Here is a 22,412-nt window from a genome sequence, read left to right as displayed (position 1 = left end):
TTATTTTTTTAAAATTTCTTTGCAGGTCTGCACTTTAAGCAGAATCTGCCTTGTTATAAGTGCCCCAGGATTTGCAAGCACAGGAAATCTGACCAGGTTGCTGTGGCGCAGAAGCTACTTAAAAATATTTAAATTATTTATATTTTTAGTGTCAACTAAATCAACTTTGGTCAGATCAGGCCGTAGGGTGTTGACAAGTGACCACTGTAGTTGGTGGGCTCTAAGATGCTGCCAGCTTTAAGTCTCTTTCAGAAAGGACCTGGGCATGTGATATGTAGCAAAGACCACGTCTGGGTGGTTTAGAACAATACTTCCGGGAATGAAAGATGCCCAGAAAGCTATCTGCTCAGCTCCCTGCCTTGTGACTCTGCAGACAGGTAAAGTAAGGCCCAGGGAGACCCACTGAGCCAAATCTGGACAACAGGAATTGGTGGTGTGGGATGTATCCACCGGAAAGAAGACAATACTGGACTGTTAGAATCTAGCTTCGAAGGCCTGGAAAGTTTATTAATTTCTTCATATTCTCCAATGAATAATTGTTCTCTGTTTCTCTCAGCACCTCCCTGCTACTTCCTGGCAGCCCCGGGGACTGAAAGTTTCCTCTTTTTGGACAGAGAAAGCCCAGAGTTGGCTTCAGAACGGATATCCGGCCCACAGACTCTCGGAGCAGAGCAAGCAAAGGACTCATTGTTCCCTGGGGCCAAGCGGCCCCGCCCCCGGTCCAAAGAACAGGAGTGCAGACCCCAGGTAACAGGAGAGCTTCCATTACCCAGGACGAGAGTTTTTGGAGAAAGTAGGAGAGCCAGGCTGTCTGGAGTCTGAGGTTCTCAGCACCACAGTGGAAGAATCTAGCAGCCCCAAGATAAATAAGTCCAGAATTTGAACACATATCCATGCCGGGTCGAGCTGGCCTGGCTGGTCCTCATTAACATTCTACAGTGCAGACTCAGCCTACTCCGCCTGCGTTTTTATAATTCCGTCTGAGCGAGTGCAGCTGTAATGGAGACTGTTGGCTTGCGGGGCCGGCGCTCTACAAGGCGGTTTGCTAGCCCAGCGCGGCGCTTCCCACGCGCAGACCCCAGCACAGGCGCGATCCGCGAAGACCCGCCGCCGGCTGGGGGCGCTCGGGCTGCGCCTACACCGAGGTAGGCTCGCGGGGCCCTTCCCGCCTTCCGAGCAAACAAAGTGCAGCTCTGTGAGCGACTTGGCACGTGTGCGCGCGAGACAGCAGGCGGTGGCCGGCCGGGCGGCGGGCGAATGCGGGCTCTGGCGCCCGCGGCTCACTCGTGGGCCCGCTTTGCCCCAGGCGGCCAGCGGACTGACGGGTCTCCCATCGGAGCACCCCGGGACCCTACGGCTCCCGCCCCGCTCCCGCCCGGCCGGGGCGCTTCGCATACCGCCGCCGTGGCCTGAGGACACCGTGTGCCCGACTCTGGACAGGGCGGGAAGGGGACGAGCGGACCCGCACCCCGGGACCGGAGGCTTCCGCGAGGCTGGGGTGCTTTTGACTCGCCCGCCGACCGGGCGGCGGCCACCTCCGCTCTCGGCGCCGTGCAGGGTGTGTCTCCGGCTCCTTCAGCCGAGGGCCGGCCAGACTGCTAGACCGCTCGGCTCGCCCCGCCCTGGCGCGCCCAGGACTACGACTCCCAGCAGGCCTCGCGCCACTTGCGCTGAGGCAGGAGGCGCGTCCGGGTTTGCGCCTGCGCAGCGCGGCGGCCCGAGTCTGCGAGTACCACACCCCCGGGAGGGACGGAGGGGAGGTAGAAGCATCCGAGGCATTAAAGCATCCGAGGGAGCCTGAGGGGAGGAGAATGGAGTGACAGAGACACGCGGAGGGTGGGGGGTGGGGGGGAGAGTGTTGAGGGAGGGGGGAGGGGGGACACAGAGGGAGGAAGAAGCGGCGGCGGCGGCTCCTCTGTGCAGAGGGGGAAAACTCGAGGGCTCGGAGCAGGAATAATGCGGTAGGCGAGGCGGGCTGCTGGCTCCCGGCTCCGGCAGCAGCGGCGGCGGCCCGAGCAGCGGCAGCACCCAGGCGCTGACAGCCCGGCCGGCCGGCTCCCTCGCTGACCGCGGACTGTCAATGGAGCTGGAAAACATCGTGGCCAACACGGTCTTGTTGAAAGCCCGGGAAGGTAAGCGGCGGGGCCAGTGCGTGCCTGGCGCACTCGCCGGGCCGCGGTGCGGAGTCGGCGGCGCGTGGGCTGGGGCCGCGCGTGTGCGGGATGCCCGCGGCGAGTCGGTCGCGTCGGGACAGCCGAGAGCTGCTCCGAGACGCTGCGGGGCTCCCGCCCTGGGTCTCAGAGAATGTGGACTTGGGCAGAGCAGGCTGCAGGGATTAGGATGCTAAAATATGCCCTAGTTTCTAGCTCTCAGCCTACAGATCGTGCCCTCCCGGCAGCTGTTAAAAAGGTCAGCTGGAAGAACATTCTTTCAGGCAGAGAAGGGCAAACGTGCAAATAAGATCGCTTTCCGAGTCGGCCCGGGATGGTTGGTTCTGTGAGTGCCAATGGTGTGTGGATGGTGGGAGAGGGTGTTGGAATCAGAAGAAGCCAAGTCAGGCTGCACAGGCTGAATTGATAGAGACTATTGCTGGAAACCATCCTCTGGGAATGTATCTTAGGGAAATCCCGTCGGGTGGAAGGAAGCCTTTTAAAGACAAAGTAAGATGTTAAGGAATTAGCTGTTCGTTGTCTAACATGTCACCTAAAAAGTAATTCAGGATTCCAGTTGAGATTATTATTTTTTTTCTGGGGTGAGGTGTGGACAGATACTGGAACTGTTTAGTTTTGTCACAGTTAAGGAAGGTAAGTGTGATGGTGCTTTTCGCCTTTCAGATGTGAATGATCAGATTTCCTGCATTTAGCTAGCAGGAAGTATTGTCTAAATGTAGTGGGAAAGAACTTAAGTCATATGTCTAAGTACGTATTTTGACTCTTTCTTGAGATAAAAAAGAAGGAAAAGAAATGGCCCCCAAACTTAACTGCTTTCTGAAAGGATTGTGTTGTGTGTGTATAAACATGCATATTTAGGAATACCTGGAATTTATGTAACATCTTTTTTGCCAAGATTTGGGTTTTGGTGTGCAGCTTTTTTATGAAAAGGGAAGTGGTTTTTCCCTGTCCTGGGAGGAGGTTTTATTTGATACCCAAGGTAGAAGGCAAACTATGTAAGGTCTTGCCTTTAGAGGGATCCTTAGTAAGCAACCCATGAAAATGCCATACCTACTTCTTAATATTTTCATTCACCCACTTTGATGAATGAAGGAAGGGTTTCTGGCTAGCAATAAAACGATTCATGTTTATCCAGTCCATTCCATCACCTTGTGGCTCGGTGTAGGCTGTGCGGCTAGGTGATGCACACAACCCACCCTGGGCTGGCTTTCAGCTACTCACCCGGGTGTTCAGGTCACACTTCTGTGGGTGCTCGTCCCTCTAAAGCAGCTCTAACTTAGCCACCTGGAAGGTTGATTTTGAAATCCCTGAAGGAAGCAGTGCTTTGAAAATACAGAGCAGAGTTTAAAATATGCAGGTCCATCTCTGTAATTTCTGTTCACTCAGCTTTGGTATGGACAGATTTCTAGGGGAGACTGTCACTTGGTGACTTCAGACTGAAGCTGGAGGGATCTTTCTTTCTGTGCTTACTTTCTTTCTTTCTCACCCTCTCCTAATGTGACATTTTTAGTAAACTACATCACGGTGGGGGTTACTGAGCTCTCCTGGGCTGGCTGGGTAGCACAGTGCTGGAGGAATAAAAGGAGAAAGCCCCCTGCTTGCAGCCTTTGCAGCCAGCCACCTAGTGGTGGGACACAATTGCACATGGCAGGGTCGCTGGGGTGGGGAAGCTTTTATCCTCCCTCCATTCTGAAATTCTTTCTCAGGAAATCTCTGGATATCACGGTGCTGGAGGCCTTGAAAGTTTCGCTGGTTCCTCTTGTTGCTCAGGGACTCTGCACCCCAGATTTGCTACGTTAGACATTTGTTTGCCTGTAAAGATACTTTCCTCTTCCCTTAGCATTTGGTTGCTTCTTTTAAAATGTGTTCTCTTCCAAGTACTAACCAGGCCTGACCCTACTTAGCCTCCGAGATCAGACAGAATCTGGAGCATTCAGGGTGGTGTGGCTATAGATACATCGTGTACGGTTGCAAATTCTGTATGCTGAATGTGATCTTTATGTATACTTAAAATGTACCAATAAACTTAACTAAAGTAAAATAAAATGTTTTCCTTGGAGTGGACAAAATGCTATTAGGTGCCCCCCCCCCCCCCCCGTTGTTCTTTCCAGTGTGTTTTGCTAAAATGAATTTACTGGCTGATCTTTTTGTTTGTTGGGTTAACAAATAGACTATTCCAGAGCCTTGGGAAGGAGAGCAGCAGGTTGGATGTGTGTTTGGAATGACAGACTCCCTTGGGACAGAATTACAGTGATTAGAAGTGCTCAAGAATGTGTCCTTCACTTTTTTTCCTTTTAAAGTATTTTTCAGTTTCTTTTCATGGTGAGAAATAGCTCTCAAAGATGCCTAGAAGTGGAGAGGTCTTTGCCTGTAAGGAAGCAGGAGCAGACTGACATATGAGAAGAAAATTGTCATTTATGCAACAGTCACAATTTTCAGTTTGCATTTTCCCTATTTTCTCTGTTATCTCTAGATAACATAATTTAAAATGCTTCACTTTTGGGGGCCTGCCCCTTAGCTCAATTCTTTAAGTGGCTGCTTCAACAAAGCAGTCAGGGGGATGGGGAGATGGCTCAGTGGAATAAGCGCTTCCCTGGCAAGCGCAAGGGCCTGAGTTTAATCCCTGGTTCCGCAAAAAAAAAAAAAAAAAAAAAAAGCAGTCAGACTCAGGTTGCTGTGGTTTGATCCCCACAACTCAAGCCAGCCAAACCTGCCCTGAGGGCATGCGGAGCAAAAAAAAAGCTTCACTTTAATAAAAGCTAGGCTTTTATTTGAAATTTGTGTCAATATATCTTAATTACAATGGACAATTTGAGAAATGAAACCCTTTTTCTTTTTAGTTCTCTACTTGAAGTCAGTCTATTAAATATAGTAGTTGTCCAAATACTGTACTATGTAAATGTTTAAAATGAACATTTCCTCTTTAAAAAATAAAAACATTAAAAACAAACTCTTTTAAAAAAAAAGTAGGGCTGGCCAGATAGTGCAGCAGATTAAAGCACCTGCTTAGGCAGGTGCAGTGACAGGGGTTCGGTCCCTGCTGTGCTGTGCTGTACCATGCCTTGCCATGCCGTGCTGGCCCCACCCCCGTGGGCGTGGTGCCACATTTCTGTAATCCCAGTGCTTGGGAGGCTGAAAACAGTAGGATCACTAGGAGTCGGGTCTGTGTAATGAAGTCCTATAGACCCTGTACTAATTACATAAAAATAAATAAATAAACATCTCAACAAGGTTAGTGAAATAGTTAACATAAACTTTATAATACGTAAAATAATCTCAGTTGTTAAAATGATTAAAAATATTTCTTTTTGAAAAAAAATTATTTATTTATTTATGTATTTATTTGTACAGGGTCTCACTACGCAGCTCAGACTCCTAGTGATCCTCCTGTCTCAGCCTCCCTTGCATTGGAATTACAGGCATGTACAACCATGCCTGGTTTTGGCACTGGCGTGGTACGTCTTGGCTTCTGGGGCCTGCACAGCATGCGGTACCAGGGATCAAACCCATATCTTTGTGCTTGCCAGGCAGGCGCTTAGACTACCAAGCTGTCTCTCCAGCTCCTAAAAACACTTCTTAATCCAGGTGTGGTAGCATGCACCGTAATCACAGCACTCGGTGGGATGCTGAAGCAGGAGGACTGAGAAAGTTGAGGTCAACCTGGACCACATAGCAAGACTCTGTCTCAAAACAAAACAGAATAAAACAAAACAACCTCCTAAACCAACCAAACAAAAAACCAACCAACCAAATAAAAGTACTTATTAAAATATGCTTATGAATTGCTATAGATGAAAAATACAATGGAAAAATATGAAGTTTAATTTGGTTCATTTAGCAAAATAATTGTAAACAATTTAAACTGGCTTTCAAGTAAAACTTACATTTGTCCCAAACAATAAAGAGACAGACCTTGAAGAAAGACAGGCACACTTCATGAATACTGTAACTTGATGTTGATGGGTAACTCTGGGGTCTACCCTTTGGTATTACTGAGTATTCTTAAAGGCAAATGGCTTGTAAGTTCATTATATGTTTGAATTCATACTATAATCAAACAAGTATGAAGTAGAAAACATTATTATGACAGTGAAATAGAAAGCCTGTAAATGGAGTTGGATAAACTTGATTCATTGTAAATACTTAAAAAATATACAAGCAAGTTGTATGTTAGTGGTAGTTGTTTTGAAATGAGAAAAGATAACCAGGCATGGTGACACATGACTGTAACCCCAGCACTCAGAGGCTGAGGTGGGAGGATCACCAGGAGTTCAAGACCAGCCTAAACTACTTACTAGCTACTGGACTCTGTCTCAAAATAAAAAACAAACAATGAAGTACTAAGTTCAAAAATTTGAACCCACTGAAATCTATTTTGTGGGCTGTTTATTTGTTCTGATTTTAGGAGAAAACATCAATTGGAACACTTGTAGGGACTTCAGATTATTCTCCTAAGAAATGGTTAAGGAAAAAAGAAGTTGAGACTGAACTCATGCCAGTTTATGGAAATGAACTAAGTGATTAAGCATTTAATGAAAAAGAGACCCAGACTAACTCTTTCTATCTATTTACATTTCAGGATCTCAGAAAATTGGCAGGCAAGCTAGTGTTGAAATAAAGGCAGTGAGAAAGAGTGTTAGCAGAATGCCTTTTATGTGTCTTTTTTTTTTTTTTTTTATTATTGCAATAAGAGGTTTTGCTTTTTCTCACCGTCTAGATCTGTTGTTTCAGTACTGAATGAGCAGTGGTGAGAAGAAATTTTGCAAGAGCCCACCTTTCCTTTCTTCTCAGGCCAGCAGTTGCCATATCTGATCACTGAAGACGTCAGAAGGAGTATTGATCACATTTTCCTGAGCTTGAGCCTAGCGAGCACTGACAGACAAATTAGGAACATAATGACTTTGCCATTTGTCACAATTGCCAAAACCCAGAGTGTACAAGAACCATTTTCTCAGCTAAGCCTGTGACTTGTTGGCCTGGATGTTCCTGATGATCTAGGTTAGGAACTTGGGGGAATGTGAAGCTGGGGCCAGAGGGGAGGTTAGGGAGGACAGCAGCAGGGAGTGTACCAGCATCTGCCCCTGGGAGGGGCAGGCTCTGCCTTGGACAGATGGATCTGGTGTCCCACAGCAGGCCCGAGTCAGTGCCCACCCCACCTCTTCCCTCGTGCCTCCAGTGATGCTGGAACTGGCCCGTGGCTGTATTCAGTTATGAGAAGGAGGGGGTGTGTGAAGCTCCTAGCCCTTTCCCTGCTCTGGGAAGGCAGACTCATTCCTTCAGCCGTAAAGTATAGAAGAACAACAGCTTTCATCCTTAAAAAAGACTCCTCAGCTTGTACGAAAGCAGCCTGGCCTGTGAAACACAATGCTGTTAAATGAAACTGCGTTTTATTTATTTTTTTAGAGTTTCCTTTTCAGTACTGACAACTTGGAGGTAGAGAAACCAAAAGCAGTGTTTCAGAAGGCCTTGCTTTTTCTTAAAGAAAGTTTTCCAATGATGATTGCAGTTAATCTAGCTGTCTGTTTTTATAATCATCAGATAAATGCCCACAAGACTCTCATCTTTCAGTAGCTTAGCTGCTTCTTGTCAGATTCTGAACTCTAAGGAGCATGATTCTTCTAGTGCCCAAACTAATCTTTCTTTAAATTATGTCTTCGGAAGCTGTAACTCTTGTCGTGGCTTGCTAAATGATACCCTTTGGGTTTGCGCGAAAGGCTTTAAGAATGCCCAAGTGGATTTCAGAAACAGGCTCGATATATGGTCAAATTCACCTCCACCATGAGCTAGTCAATTCATTCCTATCAACTCTCAATATTCTTATGAAACCAGTGAGAACTATGGGCAATGTTTAAAGTTAATGTTTGTTGCCAATATATTTGTGAAGATAATTTTAAAATGAAAATATTTTATAGCTGCAGAATAAAAGTCTTATGTTGTTATTGCTGTAGATCATATTATTCAGAAATGAAACTTGGCAAAACAATAGCAACAAAAAGGTGACATGTTGAACATATCAGAAATGTTTTCTTTCTGATTGTCTTGAGTCCCTGTCCCTTATATCCAAGAATAGAATAGAGAAGACAGTGGGTCTTAGGCTAGGATTTTAAATGATTAAAATGGATTATGGCCATATGTAATAGAGGTGATTTCTACTAACGTAGTCTGCTCTACTTCAGAGAAAATTTTTATTTAAAAACATTCTACATATTGACAAGATCTACTTCTGGAGGATTAAGACAATTTTGTTCCTTTTACTACCACCCAAACACTGGAGGAAGCAGTCCATTTTGTATAAATCATGCTACTTCGTAAAGAGAAAGCAGTTACTTCCTGACTAGACCCTCCTCCCATTTCTCTTTGTCATTTCAAAAAAAACTATTCTTGAAGAATTATTTTTTGAAACAGAGTCAAACTCATTCATTCATTCATTGATCATTTGACTGTTGAAGGGTACAAGGTGATGTGTTGGATGTCAGCCTTGGATAAAAGCAACAAGAGATGGGTTAAGAAAATGCAGTTAAGTCTCAGCCGCACAGCACCTGCCTGGCAAGTGCAAGGTCCTGAGTTCAATTCCTGGTATAGGTATAAAAAATGCAGTTAAGCCAGGCATGGTGGTAAATGCCTATAAACTCAGCATTCTGGGAGGCTGAGGTAGTATCACAAGTTTGCACCCAGCCTGGGCAGCTTATCAAGTTAACAAGACCCTGTCCTTTTTAGGAGATAAGGTTGGGGAAAATCACACTCAGGACCTCTTAAAGTTCCTGTCTTAAAAAAAAACAAACAAACAAACAATAAAAAGAGGTTGAAGATGTAACTCGGTGTGAAAGTCCTGAGTTCAGTCCTCATTTGGGGGATATGGGATGAAGAGATGCAGTTGAGTACTTGGGTGGAGTATAGTAGTATACATCTATAATCCCAGCTACTCATGAGGCTGAGGCAGGTGAACTGTAAGTTCCAGGTGAGCCTGGACAACTTAGCAGGACCCTGTGTAGCAAGCCACACTTCCCTGTCCTTTTCTAAGCTTTTATTTTATTTTATTTTATTTTATTTTATTTATTTTTTTTAAAGGGTTGGGGATTTATTTATTTATTTATTTATTTGCGGAACCGGGGATTGAACTCAGGCCCTTGCACTTGCCAGGCAGGTGCTTATTCTACTGAGCCATCTCCCCGGCCCCCTTATTTTATTTTTTAATTTATTATTTTATTTTATTTTATTTTTTTTCAGAACTGGGGTTTGAAGGGGCTGGTGAGATGGCTCAGTGGTCTAAAGCACCTACTTGGAATAAGCTTGGCAAAGCACAGGGACCGCGGTTCAATCCCCCAGTACCACATGCCAGCCAGCCCTGACCCCTGGTGGGCTGAGCTGGCCACACACACACACACACACACACACACACACACACACACACGCAATAAATAAATAAATAAATGTTTAAAAAATGAAAAATAAAAAAAAAAAAAAGAACTGGGGTTTGAACTCAGACCCTTGCGCTTGCCAGGGAAGCGCTTACTCCACTGAGTCATCTTCCCGGCCCCATTTTCTAAGCTTTTAAACTGGTAAACTGGATAAGAGTAGAACTGTATTTTTTCTCCCCTAAGAGGTGAGGCTGATTGCTGTCAACTTCATAGCTGGACACAGTATATTGATTCTGCTATGCCTAGAATTTGTAATTTAAGGATTATTAAAAGTCATACTTGAGGGATGGACCTTCAATCTGGAAGACAACTTCTAATTTTCTCAGGGAGATTGTAGGAAGGTCAGTTCTGACAAATGGAAGTCAGTAAAAATGGTGGTAGGAAGGCTCTCTCACTGAGCAAGGAAGTGATCCATGCAGAGACCATATGCAGTGGTGCCTTCCTGGTGGAGCTTTGGGGTCTTTCCATAGCAGAGGCCTGGGCAGTTTGATGGACGGCAGTTCTAGACTGGAGGGGGTAGAGGCTGCCTTCCTCTTGGCTTTTTCCCCCCCTTTCTTTTTGTTGGTGCTGGGGATTGAACCCAGGCTCTTTGCCCTGAACTGCACCCCAAGCCCTTTTTTGAGTCATGGTATTGCTAAATTATTAAATTGCCCAGGTTGGGCTGAAATTTGTGATCTTTCTGTAGCAGGCAGCTGAATTCAATAGAAATATTATAGGCAGTCAGACAGGACTAGGCCTTTGAAGGAGACAAGATACTTTACAACTGTAAGAGGGACAGATGCTTCTGCTGGGGCCAGACCTTAAGACCAAAGATCGAACAAATGCTGACCTCCCTAAAGATAAGCATCTGGGATTGATCATCACCTTGAGGAACCTAGGAAGAGTCACTAATCTGACTACTACTGGCTAGCTACTGGACAAAGTCCTGTTCTGTATTCATGCCCGCTTGCTACATGACTCCCTTCCCCATTTGGTTCTGGACTTAATCATTGTGCCTGAGCAATGGTGCTTGTAATCTCTTTGGTTGATCATAATTTTGTCCCACCTCTTGCCCACCTAAGCGAGTTCCCATGTTCTCCACCTTAGACTTGCATGGTTTTACTCTGTAAAAGTCCCTGGAAGAGACAGCTTCTGGGGAACCACCCGCTCAGGGCCACCCTCCTGTCCCTGTCTCGGACAGGAGCTTTCTTTCCCCCAGTAAATATATTATGCTTGTAACCTCTATTTTTTCCTAAAATTCATTCTTTGGTTTTAGAGATCACAAACTTGTCCCAAGTACCTTTCAGGTCAAGAGTTTCATTTTTTCCCCTATATCATTCCTGCCTTGGCCTCTTGGAGTGCTGGGATTACAGAGGTGACCCTCCATGCTTAACTTCTTTTAGCTTCTTGTTGGGTTATGTCTTTGAGGAGGCCTATCACTGGGAATGACCCCCAAAGTATTAAAAGCATCTGTGTGGTCCTCTGGAAGAGCTCTTTCCAACACGGTAGCCACTAGCTGCACATCACTATTTAGATTTAAATTATTAAAGAAAACTAATTTTCCAAGCATGGTAGGGAGGTTTCAGTGCTCAGTAGCCATAAGGCTATGGCTGTCCCGTGTTGGACAGAGCAGTGTAGAATAGAGGATTCTTTGGACTGAGCAGCTCTCTGGAGTTCTCCGTAGTAAATGAATGTGACAGTCTCATAACATTACAGTAACAATTCCTACTCCTACTTCTTCACCTTTCCTTCTCCTTTCTCCCTCTCCTCCTCCTCCTATCCCTTCTCCTTCTTCTCCTTCTACCTCTTCCTCTCCCTTTCTTTCCTCTTCGTCTACTTCTTCCTCTTCCTTCTCCTCCTTCTTCCCCCTCTGCCTCTTTCTCTTCCTCTCCCTCTTCCTTTCTTTCTTCTTCCTCTCCTTCCTCTACTTCTTCCTCTGCCTCTTCTCCTTCTCCTCCTCCCCTCTTTTTCGTCTGTCTTTTTGAGACAGGGTTTCCCTATGCAGTTCCTGCTGGCCTAGACCTCATTTGTAGCCCAGGCAGGCCTTGAATTTGCAGCAATCTTGCCTCAGTCTTCTCCAGATTGAGAGCCTGAGCAGGGTGGTGCAGCCCCTTGGGACTGACTGTCTCTAAGAGGAACAGTTCATGGGTTTTAGTGACCCTTTTTTGTATCGGGTTGAGAAATGTGCTTAAATTGAGCAACTGAGTTTCCTGATTCAAATTAAGTGCATTATGTAGGCACATACCGAACCCATGTTCTTTCTTGAGACTCCTAATGTGAGGATATTTTGAAAAAGTCATCTTATTAAGAAAAAAAAAATAAGTTGTGTAATCACAGCAGATCCACAGAAGGAAGAAAAAGAAACTTCCATAGCGGTCAAAAAAGTGATTTAAAATGAGAGTGAAAATAGGCAAAACAATCCGAAGGGCTTCCATTCTTCTGAACAGGACAAACTGAAATAAAAACCAAGATGTATTGAAAGCTGTCAAACACAGACTGTTCTTGTAACCATTTCAAAATGGTTTCTCCTTAAACACTGTTTCTTGTGCGATTTGAAACATTTTAACAATAACCCAGTTAGGGCACACTTATAAAGAAACAGAAAGTGTTTGAAACAATAAAACAGTTAGTTACTTGTTCTTCCTGACCAAGAGAGAAACTCCATTTGAAATTGTGCCACAGTCCTTGGTTACATCCTCTTGACGAGGGGAGTGATCAATGAGGCCACTTTTGATAGGGCTGCCATGACTCTAGGAATTTGTAATCTGTGGAGGATCAATCTTTCTTAAAAAGGCAACGATGAAATTAACCTCGAGGGACAACTTCCGGGGCCTGAGCAGGAGGCAAAAGAAACTGAGATAAACAGATAAGAACATTCCTGTGTGGTTGTTAAGTGGCAGAGGCCACAGGCTGCCAGCGCCTTGGCTGAGCCTGGCCTGCTTAGTCATTCTGCCTCCCTGGCCGTCTTCTCAGAAGAGAGGTAACCCTACTGTTGAGGGAATCAGAGGCACAGAAAGGAAATAATTTGTCCAAGGCCACTTGCTTGAGCTGTGGGCTTTGGGGAGCACTTGCATGTTGACCGGTGCCTCCACGTACCAAAATGAATCTCCTCTCCTGCAGTACCATAAGCCCAAATTAAACTCATTCGTCAGGGTGGTGTGTTTTTTAAATGTAAATGCCCATGAATTTGTAATTGTAGAAAAGAAAGCAGGTCTCTCCCCGATTCCCTGCAAAGAGGGCCCAACTAAGAACACGCTTTCCTTCACAGTCACTGGCTTCAGCTAACTGCTTCAGCTAAATGCTCTGAAAGCAGTTAGGCGCCAAGCATGGGAGTGCCTGTGTGTAATCCCAGTGCATATTTCTACTCAGAGAGGCCAGCAGGGTGATCACAACCTCGGGCCCATATATCCTGGGTAGTTTAGCAACTTGTTGAGCCCCTGTCTCAAAATATAAAATAAAAAGGGCCAGGGATGTAGCTCAGTGAGAACGGCATGGGCTCAATTCCTGCTACCACCAAAAGCAAACCATACCCAACCCAACCCAACGCCAACTCCAGACCCCCCAAAATGAAACAAAAAGCAGTTATATAAAGTAATTGCAACTAGGTGGTGAATGACTGGTGAGTAAGACTTTACAGCAAGTGTTTTCTATTTTATTTATTTTATTTTTTTTTAGCAGAACCAGGGATTGAACTCAGACCCTTGTGCTTGCCAGGGCAGCGCTTATTCCACTGAGCCATCTCCCTGGCCCCGTGTTTTCTATTTTAGAAGTATAAAAGTGTTTCACCTTAAAATGAGCTTGTGATTGAAGGGTGGATGGGATATGTATGTGCCCTGTGTAGCGGTATATACTGGTCTGCATGTGCAAAACCCACGCGTTTACATGGCCTTTACGTGTTACCTTTCAGGAGCTCTGTTACCTGTATTCTTTCACATTTCCACATCAAACGAGTAAGGTTAGTTAGCCTTTTGCTATTCTTCCTCCTAGTAGGGCCAGTGGCCAAAGATTTGTGGCCTTTGGGAAGGCAGAGGGAATTAAAGCAGGTGGGTGGTGGTGATGGGAACAGTGACAGGAGGTTTGGTGTGGGCCACATCACTGGCAGCAGTACTGTTTCCTTTCCTTGGCAGGGCCAAGAAGCGGGCAGTGAGCAGGCTAGTTCCAGCTGGCACTGGCTTAGCGTGTGCAGGCCACATCTGCCTCATTCCCCCTTCCTGCTCCCTTGGTCCTTCTTGACTTCAGGTGCCCCTGCCTGATGGTGGGAGCTTAGTGTATGTTCAGCTTTTTGCAGAGCGATCTTTTTTCTTTTTTGTTTAAGATAGGGTCTCACTGTATTGCCCAGGCTGGTCTTGTACTCATGGTGATCCTCCAAATCAGTCTCCTGAGTGCTGGGATTATAGGCATATGCCACCACCTCTGGCTAACTTTGTTTAATACAAAAGTAGAGGGGTGGCATGGGGGATTCCTCTGCCAGATTGTAGGGCATCCTGTCTCTTTGCTGAAAATTGCATGCAATACTCTCCATCCCCTTTAAGGTTAATTTCTTTTCATTTTGTTAACCTTATGAGGGTTTGCATTTAGAACTATGTCAACCTGTGTGTGTGTGTGTGTGTGTGTGTGTGTGTGTGTGCCTGTGTGCATGTTGCATTAACTTAGCAACTTTACTTTGTAGAACAAAGTCTAAGAATCATGAATGTTGGGGCAGTCTGCTATTAGGCTTGGCATCCTGGCCAGGGGCCAGCACGTTGTCACTGTCTGATACTGAGAGGACCGGAAGTGATGCCTTTGATCTGCTCTTGCAGAGGAGGTGTAGCTCTGAGCTTGCCCACCTCAGGAAGAGAAGGGGAGTAAGGGGTAGGATTACCCAACTGTGTGGTTAGAACCATGGCAGCAATTGGCTTGCATATTTGATAAAAGGTCTTGTGAAACCTCATTGGAGAATGGAATTCTGTTTTGGCCAAGCCTTAGCAGTTCTGAATGGAAATGAGCCTAGAAGGGTCAGCAAGTGGACCAGCAGAGCAGCTTCAAGTGGCTGATGCACAAAGCATTCTCCTTGTCTTCATGTTGCCTGTGTTAATGCGCCCAGGATGAGCAAGCATATTGGGTGGGCAGATAACATCCTTGAGAAGGAACTAGGAGGAGTCGTGGGTGAAGTGACGGTAACCCGTCGCCGGACTGTTGACTAGAATGACAGGATGCCCAACGCCCACCTTTTCTCAGGCCCAGTGCTGTTGTGGGTGGATGCCACTAAGCCTGCAGTCACAGACAGAGAGGGTGTATGTCAGAGGAGGGTGTGCCCGGAACATTATAATAGATGTTCAAAAGTGTTTCCAGAATGAGTAGCTGATGCTCTGTGTTATGTGAAGGATAAGAGAGAGCACAGAAATGAAAATTCCCTAAGGAAAAGGCCTTGATGTCACAGTAGATGGTAAATTAGGAAATGTTCCAACATGGTTAAGGAAGATTAACTAAGGGTTGAGGGCCAATAGGAAAATGTTTTCCAAATGTTTGTCTTAACTGTAAAAAAATGTTTGGCAAACTCCCCTTCCCCCTAAGTTGGAAGTGGTTTGTTTTTGTTGTTTGGGCAGAAATAAATATTTGCATTAGACCAAATGTTTGGGGCAAACAGTTCTCCCCCATTCCCAGGCTCTGTGAGGCCCTGCATTGCTCAGAGGGGATGTTTTATGTTGATAATACTCCTTTTTTGGCCAAATCGAAGGTAGTTGAGGACATGGTCTTCGCATGCTTTTCCCATCACTATTAGCATGAGGCTGAGCGAATGGAAAGAAAACAGGAAGCCAAGCAGTGGTCCCTGCAGACCTAGGTATGGCTGATGACCTGGCACTTGAAGGATGTAATCATTAAAGAAAAGTTGCCTTTATGCTCACAGCAGGGAGGCTGGATCCAATTAAGACAAGGAAAACGTATGTTAATGTGAAGGGAAAAGTTCTAAACAGTTGATTCTGTAATCTCTCCGAAGAGGAAAAGGCCAGTGTGATGGGGCTTTATGGGTGATGCCAGGCTCTCTGATATATAGTAATTAGTAACCACTGGTTATTCTGCCGCATACTCATTCTCCAAACCACTAACCAGTGCTTGGGATGGAATGTACCAGGCCTAGATATTTGCCCCAGATGTGTTCTCGTCAGTAGTATCCAATTAGATGGAATTTTCAAAATTAAAGCTTAATTCTCCATAATAGATAACAAAGTATAAATTAAAGAAGGAAAACCCTGATTTTCTTGGATGGTTGAGTGGGTTACCAAGGTGAGGACTGGTCTTCACAGTCCCTTCAAGGACACCTTTCAGTTTACATCTTGGGAACCATTGGGTGACTGCCTGTGCTGTATATCATGATGCCTGGTATGCTTGCTAACCTTTTTAGGAGCTTGAAAGCATTTCAGGAAGACTGTGACGGAGAGAGTATTTAAGAGGCCTAGGAAGAGTCGCATCCTTCCTGAGGAAGTGCTGAGAAGTGAGCCTGGGTCCTTGCAGTTTCTTTTGTATCGTGTGGGCCTATGTGTTCTAAAAATCTGTCTGGCTCATGAGAGTGTGGAGGTTCAATAGAAGCAAAATTCTGATGGAAAGAGCTATGGGTTGGCTGCTGCCTCTTGCCTAGTACCAAAAATCCAGTATTGAGTTGGGCCACTGTGTAGCAGGTATCATGCTAGACTCTGATGGAATAGGGTGGGCACTGGGCGTCTTTCCAAAACAATAAAAGTTTAGCAAGCCCTTTGCAGCCATCATTTCATTTTTCCAATCCTGTGATTTTTTCCCCCTTGCTCTTTTTGTAGAGATGAAGAATCTGAGGCTTGAGAGGTGAATCTTAGCCTGTAGTACTTAGCCAGTTCCAGATCCTAGGCCTGGGACCGGACCCCATCTCTATGTTTGATTCTCTTTATCCTTCATCACAGCTTCTGTCCTCATAATCTTAGTGGCTATGTGGAGTATCAACACTAACCTATGAGTCATCAAAAACAAAAAATATGGCTCAGTGGCATAAGTGCCTGCTTGGCAAGTGCAAGTTCCTGAGTACAATCTCTGGTGCAAAAAATATATACCTATATATCTATATATTTATATATCTGTATCTGTATATCTATATCTATCTGAGGTGTGACAGTTAAATAGGAGTCATTCTAATTTTTAAGATTTAAAAAATTCTGCACAATTCTTGGGAGGCTGTAAACAGGCGGATCACTATGAGTACGATCTAGTAGTGAGACCCTGAACACCCTGTAGACCCTCCCCTAAAAATTAAAAAAAAAAAAAGAATTAAAAAAAATTTTGCACAGATAGTAATTGTTGTCTCAAGAAAAATCCAAATCCAGGTATGATGGTATCAAATCTATAATCATTAGCACTTGGGAGGCTGAGGCAGGAGGATCATCATGAATTAGAAGCCAGCCTGGACTACATAGTGGGTTTAAGGTCATCCTGAACTACATAGTGAGACCCTGTCTCAAAACACACACACACACACACACACACACACACTCACACCCCGAACAAGGCAGTGCATTAAGAAGAAAGTCCAAATCTCTGTCCTCTCAGGGTGCCACTACTACCAACCCCACACCGAGAGATGAGTGCCTCGGTCTTCAGGTGGCCGTTTTCCCAGTTCTCTGCATGTGCATGCATATATGAACGTAGAGATACAGTTTTGCGCAACCAGGATCCTCATTCACGTGCTGCCCTGCAGCTGTTCTCACTAGTACGTTGCACGGCCTTCCTGTATCTGTGTTTATAGTTTGCTGTGAAGTGAATGGGTAGTAGACAAACCTGTGAGTGCTTTGGGAGGCTCAGTGTGTTTCAGTGGAATGCTGGGTGTCTTCAGCTAGACCCTTAGGAGTTATCCCATTCTAAGAAAATCTGCGTCTTTGATTATATTTGATCAGTTTTGTATTTAACCAAGATCCAATTTAGGTCATTTATGTTTCCAATCTTTGAATATGTTATATAGAGTGTATTATATGTAGGAATAGCCTACCCATTGTATAGTATATCCATCTTTATTTTATTTATTATATTATTATTATTTTTATTTAATATAGGGTCTACAGGGTCTCACTACAGATCCGACTTGTAGTGATTCTCCTGTTTTCAGCCTCCCAAGTGCTGGGATTATAGGCACATGCCACCACACCCAGTCACACCCAATCTCAATTGCTGTCTCAGTGTGCCCCAGGGGTGGGGCCGGCACAGCACACTGGAGATCATCCCTGGCCTCTGTGCTCTGTCTAAGCAGGCACTTTAGTCCACTGAGTTGTCTGGTATATATTTATTTTAGATGGCTATTGATTTTTTTTTTTTGTGGTACTGGGGATTGAACTCAAGACCTTAGACTTGCCAGGCAGGCACTTATGCCCTTGAGCTATCTCCCCAACCTTGGCATATATTTAGTTTAAAGACTTAATTCTTTTTTTTCCTGTGGGAATATCTGCCTAGTAACTTTTCCCTCCCTTTGTGAAGAATAGTAATAATTTCTGAAATAAAGTTAAGTGACCCTAGAGATGTCTAAAGTACATTTTCTGATGAGAACAGGAGATATTATATGTGCTGTGGCACTTTTGAAACCTGTGGGATCTAATATCCCTCATCTGTAAATCATCAGTCATCTCTAGTGTTCCAAGCTGGGATTGGGAAAATCAAGGTTGAACTGAGGCAGAGTTCAAAGACTTGACTCTGATGTCAGCGACTCTTTTTGCATGTGTAAATCGGGCAGGAAATATGGCTTCAGAGAGTAAGCCCACAGCTTTGTAAAGAGGCCTAACGTTTCTCACTTTTGGCCATCATCACCACCCGTGAGTTAGACCTAGCAGTTGTGGTGTTTGTTACTCTTTTAGTTTGACCAGCAAGTCAAGCTCAGAGACATAAAGCGTTTCCTGAGAGCAGAAAGCAAGGACTTGCTTCCCCTTTTTTCCCTGGTGCAAACCCATGGTGTGGTTCCTGCATGTAAGGGCATTGATTGTACACTGCACAACCCTTGCTGTCATAGAGGTAGGACACACCCCTTCCTAATCCTGCGGAGGTGCTGCAAGTGCCAGCGTGGGCTCCTCTTATGTCTTTTGCTCATGTGTCTGTGTTCTCTGGAATCCTGTGGCTCTTCCGTCTTTGGTAACTACTTTGGTTGAAAGTTTGCATGTGATTTACCTCAGTGAGGATGATATGGTTGAGAATTGAAAGCTCAAATTGCGACAGTATGATACGAAATGAGTTCCAGGTGCTGTTCCCCACTTTGCCTCCTTCCAAGATAAGTTTGGCATGAGGGCATGGTCCAAAGCCCAGAGTCTTCAGTAACTTTGCAACTGTTGGAGGAGCCAGTGGCATTTTCTTCCTGGAGACACTTTTAAGTGTGTGGCTCACACTGGGGTACTTGTGGCTGCGTGGAAGCATCAGAGTAACATGGAGAAGGCTGCCCTAGCATGCAGGGCCTGGGGCTCAGTGTCACCTCTGATACAGGAAGGAGCTCACTGCATGTAGCCTGCACATCCTTCCCTGGAGGAGGCATTGAAGTCCAAAAGAACTCCCCCCTCCCCCCACAAAGAAGGGTGAAATGCCAGGGCAAAAACAGTCTCCTAGGCCCCAGACCTGTATCTTAGAGCTCGGCAGCTCTAGTAACACTGACTCGCATGCTGTGTGGGTCTCCTAGTCCTGCTCTTAACAAAGCATTGCAAACTAATAACAGCAGCAATATATTGCCTTGTAGCTCTGGAGGCCAAAAGTCCAAAATCAAGGTGTGGGCAGGGCCATGTCCTCTTGGCAGATGTTAGAGGGATCCATTCCATCTCTCTCCTTGGCTTGTAGACAACCATCTTTCCCCTGTGTCTCTTCAGTATCATTGTGTCTCTTCATATCCTCTTTCCTCCAGTGTGTCCATGTCCAGATTTCCACCTGTGTAACGATGCCAGTCAAGTCAGATCAGGGCCGCCCTATAGACCTACTGAAATAAAGGCCCTAGTTACAGATGTGCTCACATTCTGGGGTACTGGGGTAACGACTTCAACATCTGGATCTTGGAGGGACACAGTGGAGCCTGTAACCAGGCCCTGGCTGTGATGGACTGAGGGGAAGCTGGGAATCTGTGGTTTATCAGTGGCCCAGGAGCTTCTCTGATGGGCCAGGCATGGGGACAGCTGCCCACAGGACTCAAGAGCGCCAGGTTTTCTGAGTGTCTCCTGAAATTATCTTGAGATCAACCCCAAATTGGCCCTGCAAACAGGACTCTGCTGTGCAGTGCCCCTGCAGTTTTTGCTTTATCAAATTTTTCTAGTGATGGGGAGTTCACACCATCTCTTGGCATGGCATGCTGGGGATCAAACCCAGTCCTTGCGTTTGCCTAAGCAGGTGCTTAAATCTGCTGAACTATCTGGCCAGCCCTTCTTGTTTTGTTTTGAGACAGGGTCTTATGGCCTTGAGCTTTATTCCTGCCTCAGCACCTCCTCACCCCCATCACAGGCATGCACCACTGTGCCTCGATAGCCACTAGATCCTGTTTCTGCTCTTTGCTGGCCTCTGGGATAAATGGATGCAGCACTTTTTGCTGAGGGGGCCCTTCTAATAGAAGATGTCTGTGCTGCCCACTGGAGAACCAAAGCCGGTGGGGTTCTCCCCAGCCCCCAGATTCCCACTTTGTACCACTGTTGAGCAGAATCTGTTAACAAGTGGGAGCCATGGTGTTGTTCACATCCAGCAAAGCTCAGAGACAGTGGCCTCATAAGTTGCCGGAATTGGGATCAAGACATCTATTTTTCCTTGAGGTGATATACTATCTGCTCTTGTTATTAAGTGCATGGAAATAACATGTTTCAGTTCCCACTGACAGTGTTGTCAGTGACTGAAAATTTGAAGAAGGGGAACTGCTTCCAGTGTCGCTTGCCCTCTCTAAGTCACATTTTCTTGAGCTGCACAAGTGTGCAGGTTGGCCCAGGTGATCTGCTCTTTTCCCTTCTCAATCTTTTATTTGTTTATTTATATTTATTTATTTTTTTGTGGAACTAGGGATTGAACTCAGGCCCTTGCACTTGCTAGGCAAGCGCTTATTCCACTGAGCTATCTCCCTGGCTCCTTTTTATTTTTTTTTTTAATGTTTGTTTATTTATTTATTTTTTTGTAGAACTGGGGATTGAACTCAGACCCTTGTGCTTGCCAGGCAAGAACTTATTCTGCTAAGCTATGTCCCTGGCCCCTCCTTCTCAATCTTGAGAGCTTGCTGGTGTATTTTCCACAGATAATCATTCAACGGAGGGCACTTGCTTTTGGAATCTGTTGTTTATTTAAAGAGTGGGCATTATACATTAAAAATGAAAGAATACCCCAGAGGAATTAGAGCCAGGAGGGGTTACAGTTGTAATAGAAACAAACAGTACAAAACTCCATCACGGCTATCTGAACTAATGCCTGCAATCTAAGAAAGGAAAATGCATGATTTTAGTATTTTCTTTAGTGGATTATAGAAAGCAATATTAAAAAAACCAGTTTGATTATTCTGTACTATATTATCTTAATAAACAGTCTTCCTGGAAAATTTAAAAATACACGCTACACCATCTGGCCAAAGAAAACAACAAGTAAATATTGTTGAGAAAATGTAAGAATTTTCCATCTAGAGATGAGCTTCAGAAACATTGCCATGTGGGTTTGAAGATGTCCCTCAAGCTGTTAGAGCACTACCAACTTTGCGGCTGGGACACTACTGGCACCTGCAGGGAAGAGGCTGGAGACGTGGCCAAGTGCTGCTGTGGGCTCCTGTGGGCTCCTGGCAGGCCCTGGGCCACCTCCTCATCCTCGCATAGTGTGGTCTCCATGCCTGCCTCGTTGTCACAGTAGTGCGCGGATTTCATAGTCTTGAGTGATGTGGGGAGGACTTCCGGGTCTTTCTGATAGTTTTCTACAGCTGAATGGGGCAGAAGGTGGAGGCTGGTGATTTGCTCTTAGACTGCTCTAACTTTGTTGATAACTTGCCTGAGGCCACAAGACTAGTAATTAGCCTCTCTGTCTTTATCACCACATGGGGATAATGCCCCAAGGATGATAGAGACCCAGTAAATAATCTGAATGAAATAGTCCAGATACAGACCCAGGTCATGTAAGAATTTATCATTTACTAAAGGAAGCATTTCAAATTAGTGGGAAAAGAAGGGTTTACTCAGGAAATGGGGTTGAGATAACTAGCTGACTAATTGTTGGGAAAGATACAGGGTTAGATTCCTCCTTTACATGTTACACTCCCATGCTGATATGAGTCTAAATTGATAAGTTTTTCTCAAGGACAGTTTGGCAATATATACATCAAAAGACTCAAAACTGTGTAACCCTTGACCTTAAAATTCTATTTCTAAGACTTTATCTTAAGGAAGTTAGTGTAAAAATGATATGAAGGTTTGTTTGGTAGAGTATTTACTCAACAGAGATTGGAAACAACTTCAGTGACCATCAGTAGAGTATTGGTGGAGTGGAGTAAACCCTGGAATATTCAAATAATGGACTTACTATGGACTTACTAGAACCTATTAAGAATTATGGGAGTCTGCTGGGCATGGTGCATGTTTCTGCAACCCCAGTACCCTTGGAGGCTGAGGCAAGGGGATTGCAAGTTTGAGGCTAGCCTGGGCAACTTAGGGTGACATTGTTTCAAAATAAATAAGGGATGGGACCCCCCCCCCCAGTGCTGAAAAAGGTGAAAAAGAAAAAAGAATTGCCTGATATGATGGTGCATACCTGTAATCCCAGCACTTGGGAGCCTGAGGCAGGAGGATCATGGTGAGTTCAAGGCCAGTCCAGGCTACATAGTGAGTACAAAACCTACTTAAATTACAAAGTGAGACCCTGACCCCCCCCAAAACAA

General features: G+C 45.2%; 1 protein-coding gene across 2 annotated transcripts in view; it reads left to right on the top strand.

Moving 5' to 3' along the window:
- Grk5 (G protein-coupled receptor kinase 5) overlaps positions 1–22,412 on the top strand; it is a 244,446-nt gene that overhangs the window by 19,177 nt on the left and 202,857 nt on the right. Inside the window, exon 1 of one of the 2 annotated variants that reach the window (XM_004625630.3) lies at positions 1,786–2,132. The exons of the other annotated variant lie outside the window; for it this stretch is intronic. Coding sequence (XP_004625687.1) covers positions 2,081–2,132 — 52 coding nt within the window. The 5' untranslated portion in view covers positions 1,786–2,080. Of the gene's footprint in view, positions 1–1,785; positions 2,133–22,412 lie in introns of those variants that run through there. 2 annotated transcript variants of the gene reach the window in all.

This window comes from Octodon degus, unplaced genomic scaffold, assembly GCF_000260255.1.
Source record: "Octodon degus isolate 3935 unplaced genomic scaffold, OctDeg1.0 scaffold00010, whole genome shotgun sequence".
NCBI classification, from domain to species: Eukaryota; Metazoa; Chordata; class Mammalia; order Rodentia; family Octodontidae; genus Octodon; species Octodon degus.
The sequence above is the reverse complement of the archived record's forward strand: the minus strand, read 5'-3'. Positions and strand labels throughout refer to the sequence as shown.